At 34.0% G+C, this 10,443-nt stretch overlaps 1 protein-coding gene across 1 annotated transcript; it reads right to left on the bottom strand.

Moving 5' to 3' along the window:
- On the bottom strand, positions 598 to 1,983 carry LOC105155684. The gene has a single exon (XM_011071605.2). The coding sequence runs from the start codon at positions 1,871 to 1,873 to the stop codon at positions 902 to 904; it is 972 nt and encodes a 323-aa protein (XP_011069907.1). The 5' UTR covers positions 1,874 to 1,983; the 3' UTR covers positions 598 to 901.

Genomic DNA, 10,443 nt, shown 5'->3' with positions numbered 1-10,443 from the left:
ACTAGCCGTTATGACACACCATCTCTATGCGCATAATAAATAATTATGTACGCTTTAAAATATATTATAAATAAGAATCAGATATATAAACCAACACATCACATTTAAATAAATAAAATTAAATTAATTTAGGGGATATTATCGACACAAAAAAATTTAGTGTGTGTGAAATTTTCATATTAATATAGTTAGATAGTATAGATCATATAAATAAGAAGAAAAGTTTGAGTAGTGGTAGTTGAAAATGCATAAAAATATTTTTGATAATTAAAAAGATTAGTATTGCGTTATAAGTAATTGTTATTTGTGAGTGAAATTTATATATATATATGTAGTATAGATAATAGATAGATATACATATTGGACAATTCATAGCCGGGTTCAGAATTTTGCAATTGATGATTGAAATACAGCCAATCAAATATCCAAAAACAGAAAAACAACAACAACAGTAATAATAATAATAATAATGAAATGCAGCCCATCGCCCACTGCTGATGACTGATTTCTTGCATTCATGAATGAAAGACTTATATACTATAAAAAAAAAAAAGAAAGAGAGAGAGAAAGATGAAATGCTTTAAAAAAAATAAAAAAAAAAACTTCATTGTAAATTTTACATTTAAATGGGGTTAATTTAGTCTATGTACTAAATGTATACAAAATATAATTATACTAAACCCCTCCCCCTTAATTAGTAGTATAGATATTGCAACCAATTAAATAAGAAATAATTGATCACCGATATATATTCTGCATTCAAGAATTTATTTTTATATATTTTTTTTCAAGAAAAAAACAATTTAGACAATAAACAGCCTCCAAAATCAACTGTAATGTGTTTCCACAGCTAACTCTACTGTAAGAAAGAATGAAAAATGGACAGATCAATGTATGTTACCTATGGTATATGATACAATTTCGAAGGTTTCAGATCCTTAGTGACATTGAAATAGTTCAATGTCCGAATCCACTTCTCCTGAGTCTTCAAAAGATGAACGGCTATGGTATCCGGCCACAGCTCGTGCGTACACCTCGTAGGTGGCTCCGGATAGTTGTACATCGACCATTTCGCATTGTACCTGTTCTTACCCCGATGGCCGTCCCTTAGCCACTCCCCGAAAACCTTATCCTCCGGGCCTTGGAGATGCTTCTTGGGAATATCCGAATCCTTAAGCCACTCAACGATGTCCCAAGAGATCAAATAACCCATACCCGACATGTAGTGTACGAATGGGTCCATGCTGGGGCACGGGATAACGTACCCGTAGTACAAGTCTTGTCTAGGTAGTGGAATTAGAGAGTCAGCTAAACTCTGCAACCTGAAGTACACATCATCGTCCCCTTTCATCACGTAGTGATAGGGCGGATATGGCACGTTCGTGTCGTTTAGGAGCATATCGGGCAAGCTCGAGAAGTAGGTGTAGGTCTTGCCCTTGTTCATGTTTTCTTGGCAGTTGAGGATTATTATGTCATCGTAACGCATGATTTCTAGCGCCACTAAGACCTTTTGGTCCTCCTTGGTGAGGTTGCAAAACACAAATTTCACATCGATTCGTGCCCCTACGGTAGATTGTGTGCCGTAGATGAGGCGGAGGAAGTGCCGTTTGTGGTAGTGGTCAGGGAGCGTGAGAATCCCAAGAAGTATCCTAATGTCGTCTGAAGATGAAGATACTGGTGGTGTTGTGCTGATGTGATGTGATTCTTGTACTGATGCATTGTGATATGGCGTACGAGAGAGCGCACATTCACCTAACTTTAGAAGACTATCGAATCGGATTTCGTTGATTGAGGCTAAAATGCATAGGAAAACGATGAAGACGAAGCACGACGCGATGAATCGCCGGCTGTCCAGTACTCTATTAGGCTTCATCGTTGCAGCAACATGAATGTTGAGGAAGACGAGGAAATTAATACAAAGAGAACGAGAACTTTGAAATGTAGTAATTTGAGCATAGTAATATAAATAGAATGTTTCTTGAATTGAAAGATTTTGGTTGGCAAAATCGTGGAGGAAAATTGACTTTTGAACCTTAAAGAAAGGGTGAAGAGTGTGAAACATGAGTGGCACAGAGCCTAACTTTGGAGTCACTGTCACTCTATTGGCCTTTTTGCGTGGCAGAATTGATGGGCATGTGGTCAACTTTGTTCAATTTTAGGCGATTTTGCATGAACGTGGTGGCTTTTAATTCTATATTGTTGACTATTCTTGAGTTTCAAGTCATTGACTGCAAAAAAGACAAATCAAAATAAAAATAAAAACAAAGAAGTCGTTTTTAGTGATCCGAGAAGCAAAGGTGACATTAATAATAAACTATTTTTAAATACGAGTGTTTGTTTATTTTGACGTCATTTATGATCTTTTCTTTTTTTAATTATTTAACGTGGGTGTTCTTAATTTTTACTTTTCTATTTTATTGAGATTTTTGGGGTATTTTAGATCTTCTGGTCCAACTAAAAGTAATGGGTTTGTTAGTGAAAAATTCATAATGTCTTAATCTTGTGATTAATATTGAAATTTCATAAATAAATTAATTTGAGGTTATGTGTTATTTCTCAGATATGAGGGTGTTTGTTTTATTTTAGTTAGTTTATTGTAATATATTTTATTGTTCTGTATTATTTAATTTATTGAAATATTATAATTATATATGTCAATTTTTTTCAATTTATTGAAATATTTTACTGTACTGTTTTTGTTGGTGATTTTGCTAGAAATTTCACTAACAAAAATATTTGTTAGTAAAATTTTGAGGGAAGTTTCTCAATTTTTGGCCAAAGCTAGCTCGAAATTTTGCAAACTTAAAAATAAATAATTAATTTTTTAAATTATCTAATTAAGAGTATAATTTTCATATTTAACAATTGATGCAGCGGTGCCACAAACTGTCATATGTGAGTGCAGAGGACTATCTTTTAATATTAGTGTAGATTATAATGGTTAAAGATAAAAAATTATTCAAATATTAATTAGACATGGTTGTACAACCATTATTAACTGTTGTTTTTGCACTATAAAAGAAATACAGGATTTATAACGATCATTTGGAATGACCGCATTGGAAAGGTCTTTATAATAATTTTGGAACGGATAATCTTTAATGACGTCATGTAGCTGATAAAATGAATTTGATCTTTTTGTAACAGCTGAAGAGTTACATAGGCCATTGCAAAATCATTTGAAATGGTGGTGTTCGTAAATGCATTATAAATTTCAGATCATTACACGTTGAATCACTTTTTTGGTGCGGTTCACATTGATTTGTAGGTCCCCCGAACTTTAATAAAAATTGTACCAAAATCGTGTAAAAAGCCATTACACATTTTTAGAACGGCATGTCCAATATGAAGGCCGTTACAAAATGAGAGTTGTTGCAAAATTATAATAGTATTTGGAACAGCTTGTTTCGCAATGTAACAATCAAGTGAAATGTATGTGAAGGCCTCTGTTCCAGCTGTTGTGTAAAAAAGTACCGTTTTATAATACCATTTACTGGTCCAAACACCACCTTTGTAGGTACGGATTTTCTTCAAGAGCAATTTTTAGTTAGAAAGTTTTTTCCAATAACGACTTAGTGTAATGACATCTTTTAAATTTATAACGATTTTTTTTTAAAAAAAATAGCGTAAGTTTCAAATTTTGGAATGGCTTATGTAGCAAAACCATTACAAACAAAATTTTAACGGGGAAATTCAAATTTTCAAAGGGTATATCATATAGATCATTCCAAATACCGGCCCTAACTACAAAGAACTCTTTCTCGTTAATGTGCCAAACTTGGGCCTGTTGTTCTGAGAACAACCCTCATGTGTATCTACAAGATTCTTTCTCTTGTAGCAGTCTTTTTCATGAGCACTGTTTCCAAGCGATAGGCGTTCATGTAGACTACCAATTTATCGTAATCTTATGGGATAGCAAGCTTGGGCAGGTTACTACAAACATGTTTCAGCTCGCGAACTCTTTGAGTGTGGATTTCTTCCACTTCTATTTTGAACTTTCTGTTTCTTTTAAAAGGGGTTAGAAATCCTTTTTGTATCTTGCAAATCCTTAATAAAGATACCTGCAAAAATTAACAACTCCCAAGAAGCTCTGCAAATATTTCTTATCCTTGAGTACATTTGGAAAATTGCGGATTTTCTACATAATATGATCCTATAACTCAATACATGCTTCGTCGATAAAAATTTCTAAAAATTCAATTTTATTGACAGCGATAGTAGCTTTCTTCTCAGAAAGCACTAATCGTTCTCTATAGCATGCATCAGAAAATATCTCAAGATCTTCAATATGATCTTTCATATTTTGAGATGCAATAAGGATGTCGTTAATATAGATAAACATAACTCAAAATAATCTTTGAAGATTATCCATTTTTCTTTGAAATATTGGGGTGCATTAGCTAATCCCATTGGTAGCACATTTCAGGTATATTGTCCCCGTGGTATGGAGAATATAGTAAATCTCTTTGATTCACTCTCCATCTTAATATGATAAAACCCAGATTTGCAATCAAAGTTAGAAAATACTTTTGCACATTTAATCCAGTTAATTAAGTACTCTCTACTCGGATTGTAATAACCATCAAATTCTAATATTCTGTTAATCCCTTGATAGTTAATTATGGACCTGGGTTTACCTCTTTTTATCTCACCATGGTTTCTTATCAGAAACCAGGGCTACTGTAAGTAGAGACTCCAGGCTCAATGAGTTCAAGATTGATATGCTATTTGATAATATCCTGCATATCTTTCTTATCCTCCATATTTATTTGGATAGGCTTATAATGAACATACTCATACCTACATTCTTCTTTGACCTTCAAAGTTGCTTCAATCTTATTCCTATTGCACATGCCAGAGGGTTCTCGCTGAAATTCCTCTGGATAAGTCTCTTGACATTCTCAAGAAAGAGCTTGCTTTCTTCGCTAATATCTAAAGATTTTATCTCCTACAATGCTTCCTTAAAGTTCTTGATTCTTCTTCAGATTTCTCATATAAGCTTTGCTATTGCTAAGTCTTTGTTGCCTGAAAGAAAAAACAGCTTTACCAAAGTTCTCTTATTCTGTATTTTTGGATGAGTCAATTTGGCAACATCACAATGTTTGCTGCAAAAATTTATGAACATTATCCTATTAAATGCCTTTTATCATTGCAAAATATGCATCTCACTACCACAGTTAGTAGTAAAAATCAATAGATTTCTGTTGTTATCCTGCAATTTTGCAAAGGTTTGAATAAAATCGTTACCCGACAAAATATCAGCACCTGTACCAAGGTGTTTCAAATGCTCTTCCAATCATGATTTTTGCCTCTCGTATACCCTTATTGACTATACGGATTTTCTATAAAAAAAAATCTCTTCCTACGAGTAGGATCTCCATAGCTTCCCTAGGAAAAACTCTAGCTTATGTTTGGCTTCGTTTTTGGGCCATCTCAGAGATGGCCTAAAATCAATGTAATGTTTGACTTTGAGTATTTTACCCATTTTTATCTTATTTTTAGGTATTTTGTAATTGTAGTGGGGGACAAAACTGAATTTTCTGTCTTCATTTACAACTGCAAGATTTTCTCTTTCCTCATCTCGCAGAAATCGCCTACTGCCTTCACCTCTGTTCATCTTCTTCCCAAATTCTTCTTTAGATGTAAAACAATTCCATGACCCAAGGGTTTAATTTTATACCGTTCGACTCCTCTCAACATGGCGAGTATTTTGATCCGATTGGATTTCAATTTTTATCAACATCGCTTGAAGCAGGTAAAATCTCCTCCGCCGCGATTTCAGCTTCGAGTGAGCAATAGTCATATGTTTATACGAAATGGGTTCTACTTTTTTCTTTAAGAGAGCATACCAACCCTTTTATATTCAAGATTTCTCTTTTATATGATTTTTGTGTTTTCCTTTTTCATAGACTTTTGAATTAAAGATTAAAATTTTTTGTTGCGGTATGAATGCATATGCATTTAAATGACAGCGGTCCTGATTTTCTTGTTCATTTATGTTATAATTTGCAGCCTTGATGCTCAAAGAATCCGAGAGCATGGTAACTATTTCAAAAAAAGTTGAAGACATTGTATGATAATATGACAGTGTTGATGTACTGATATTGCTGTGTTTATGAATCCTGAAGTGAGATTAGGACCCAAGTTGAGTGAAATGGTAAAAGAAAAACTGAGTTTGGGGGCGAGAATCCTTCAGGTTGGTGGAGTGGAGAAAGTGTTCAAGAAGAAGTTCAAAATTAGTGACGATGAAAAGCTGTTGAAGGCTTCTCAGTGCTATTTATCGACAACAGCTGGGCCGATAACTAGAGTACTCTTCATTTCAAATAATAGAGTTGTCTTTTGCAGTGAGAGATCCATCAAACTCTCTTCTTCGACTGGAAAGCTGCTCAAAGCACATTATAAGGTAAGTGAAATTACATAATCTTCTTGCATCAGCTCCATGGAATTATAACCTCATTATGTATCCTATCTAAAGATGGAATCTGAAAATCTTAAACATTACCATATCTATGTGCAGGTGATCTGAGTTACGAATCGACTACCATCAGACAACTCAAATGAATCCAGATCCCAAGAACTCCAAAGTCTTACCATCAAACTTACCCAACTCGAATGGTTGAAGGCACCCTCACTCGTTGTTCCCAAATGAAGTCTTAGAGAAGTTCTTGTCACTCATAGATTCACACAAGGACAGGAACTCGGTTTTCCTTGTCAGCAAAGACTGGTACAACGCTTTTCTGATTTCAACATGTTGCCGCGAGAATAGGGTGCTAATGTGCACTCCTCTGAATTTTTCTCAATTTTTATGTGATTTTTAGAATTCAAAGTTGATTCAATTATTGATGGCTACTGTTTCGCCATCAATAACTGCTGCCATTGCATGTGGTGCTTTGTATCACTGCAGAAACTTTTCAGTCAATTTTTGTATACTCTGTACTCTTCTGAGACATCTGTCGGCTATTAAGTTACTTTTTCTGCACTAATATTTTTCTTGGATGCTCTTTTTCTGCACTAAGTCACTTGGAGATATAATGAAAGAAATTACTATTTACCCGTGAAGTGTACTCTCCTTCTCTCTCTATATAATGTGTTACAACTCTTTATGCGATTTGCACTTTCGTTCTATCTGTTGAGCTTATTCTGCTGAAAGTAAAGTATTGCATTGCAATTGTTTACACATTGTTGGTCGATTACTCTCATCCATCTAACATTTGGCTTTACCATTTTCTTGTTATTAAGGTATGTATCTTAATTTCGCTCACAATCGTGATCTTAAATGTTATATTCTTCAAAATTTTAAGATAAAAAATGCTTAATTTGGTTTTGCTTCTTGTTGACGTTGGCATGATGAATTACTTCGACTTGTTTGTCATTGTGCTCTGTTTGGCTGGTTAATTTCTTGATGGACTTCAATGTATTGTATTTCTCTTTCTTAAAAAAAAAAAGTTTTTTTTATTCTGTTGAAAAAAATGTATGTTAAGTGCTTTTTATGTGCTTATATATATATATATATATATATATATATATATGCGCATATAAGGAATTGAAGTTTGATTAAGGTATTTTGTTGTTTTAATAATGGTGTTCTAAGTTATAGTTTGCGAGTTGCACAACTTTTTTAATGGATTGATTATTTGCTTTGTTTTTTATTTATAGTTTTTATTATCAAATCATATTTTTTATTATATATTTTATTGTATTTAATATATACATACTATGGGTACAAAAATAACATATAATTTAATGATTCTTTGCTTTCTGCAAAGGCAAAGGTGAATTAGAGGTGTAGTTATAAGATTGTGAACATGAAGGTGACTTGTACATTAGAATTTTATGAATAAGGTGGGGTTGATTAGATTCTAAAATAGTGTAATTAATTAAGATTGGATTGAAGTAAAAATATTTTTGCTTATGCATTCATTCATGATAAAGATAAGATGATGAGATTGTTTTTGTTTTTTGTGATGATGACAAGCGTTTATGTATGGAGAATAATAGTGAGTGGATGCATATAATGAATGGGGTAGCAGGTAAAAAGTAATGTAAATGAAGGTATGGGTATAGTAGCATTTACTAGTTGTAAAGGCTAGAAACGGAATGCCAACGGGCGGGTCACATTTTTATTTTTGCATTCACAGTTAATATCGATTTTGCTATAGGAACAGGGAGTTTTACTTAGTTGAGCTCTCATAATTACTTGGGATTCACTTAATGTGAGTGTATACGCTAATTAATAATCGTTTCTCCTTCTTTTGTTAAAACTAGAATTTGATGGAAATAAAATACTCAATCAAATTATGACAAAAAGTCAAATCCTTTTTATAAGAAGCAGCGAAAGATCAAGGTGGTATAATTTTAATTATCTTGTTTACTAAATTATACATTAACATATATTCGCAAATTAGTGGTTGGTGAGAGTGTAAAATTGATTTTACACCCCCCTAAAATCATTGTAAAGAGTGCTTTTGAAAGAACAATTGAAAGAATAACCAATTATTTTTTATCCACTTGATCTTTAATGTGGTTTTATCAATACCAGAATATTTTTTCAATTTCTTTAATATTTTATTTTTATGAACATATTTTTTTTATATTAAATATTTTTATCATTTTATTTATTATCTAAAAACTAAATAAATTTAATTATTATTTTTAGAATGTAAGTTTAAAATAATTTTTATATCTTGACAAAGAATCTACTAGATAAACAAACATTAATAATCACCAAAAATGACCTGATATGGATTTAATTCAATATTCAATAAAACATTGCACATACCAAATTTTTTATTCTAAGTCTTCTACTCAATCAATAGTTACCGGTGCATAAACCCAAAATTGTCCAAATTAAATATTAGGATTTGTTATTTATTTGTTTTTTTTTAATTTTTGGTTGAGAGAGTTTTTAGGTTTACTGGACTTGCGAGATATGGGCTAGTCGGACGAATGATTTATGGGCCTTAAATTCATCATAATGAGAACAACCTCAGTTGCAGATGCTAACAGTTAGTTAATTATTAGAAATAAGAATCTGTAATTAATATGGTTGTGGATGAAAAAAATTATTAAAAGTTGTTTCGCATCACCATATAGATGCATCGATCGGACGACATAGGTTCTTCGCATACGTCTCGCGTGGAAAAAATTGTATGGACCCAGTACATGGAACGAATTTTCATCGAGTTTATGCACGAAGAGTTTGTAAGCCATCGTCTGCAATCATAAACTTTTTCACCCTCTGTCTGGACTCGTATAACCGATAGGATGAATTCGACATTCGGTCAAAACTATGTATTTAACCCGAAACAACTCAAGGGTAAGCTAAACACAATGCGTCGTTCATGACGCCTTTTGAATGACCTTGTTAACAGGGGAACTGGGTGGGGATGGGACTACGAGCGGAACACTGTTACAGATGAGTTTGGACGTTTGGAGGAGCTCTGTCGGGTATTAACCTTTTTGTCTTAAATTTACATATAATGCGGACTATACGGAACATCTTGTTTTAATTTGGTGAAGAAACATTTCACGTTGCTCAAATAAAAATTGCCTAAAAACTACCTATGTAGGAAAATTCGGAGTACAAAAGAATTGTTGAACATGGGATACCGCACTTTGACCTGTACACCCAAATGTTCGCAAGGAACACCGCAACAGGAGGCATTGCACGGTCCTCCGGACAACCCACCCGAGGAGGTCAGACTGTATCCATTGGTGACGATGAACATATGACGGGTGAGAATTCGGGTAGTCACCGTTCACGTGAGGACTATGAGGATACAGCATTCTCCGAGTCACAATCGATACCGACACCTGGCGGGTACTTACCCACTCCTGCGGCACAGAGTTTTACTTCACCATCTAGTAGCAAACGCCCAACAAGGCGCGGGATGAGCGAATTGCAAATCAAGAAGTTTGAGACAATGGACAAGTTGCAAGAGTCACTGCAGGGAAAGATTGATAGAACTGGTGTTAAAGCTACGGAGTCTATCGAGCGTCGCGTAGATGAGTTAACAAAATTTAAGGATCTGCCTGACGTAATCCTCACAATAGTGTTGGAGCGTTTTCATAGTCATAGCACGCGAACGATATTCCTCCGTTTAGATGATGACAACAAATTGCGCTGGTTGTTCTCATTGGGAAAGTAATTCACGCTTGTCATAGGGGATTGACTATGGGTTAAATAGCTATGTGTGTTCTTGTTCAACTTTAATCGGTGTGCTGTCGCACTCACCATGGGGTTGCACATCTGTACTTTGTTAGTTTAAAGTATTCGTCTATTTAATATGATTGCTGATGCTTATTGTCTCAACTCGAGATTCCATATTGTGTCCCTTTTTTTTCTTTTTCATATACTCATGCAGAACTATGGCGAGTGCAAGCGAGAGAGCTGTTGAAGACACAAATTCATCTAGTGGCAGCCCGGGGACACCCGGGACTCCA

This window comes from Sesamum indicum, linkage group LG2 (assembly GCF_000512975.1).
Source record: "Sesamum indicum cultivar Zhongzhi No. 13 linkage group LG2, S_indicum_v1.0, whole genome shotgun sequence".
NCBI classification, from domain to species: domain Eukaryota; kingdom Viridiplantae; phylum Streptophyta; class Magnoliopsida; order Lamiales; family Pedaliaceae; genus Sesamum; species Sesamum indicum.
Note: the sequence above shows the minus strand (reverse complement) of the source record. Positions and strands in the feature narration are given on the sequence as shown.

Excerpts from the sequence above, each read along its gene's own strand:
- LOC105155684 (XM_011071605.2), bottom strand. The coding sequence starts at position 1,873 with ATGAAGCCTAATAGAGTACTGGACAGCCGGCGATTCATCGCGTCGTGC.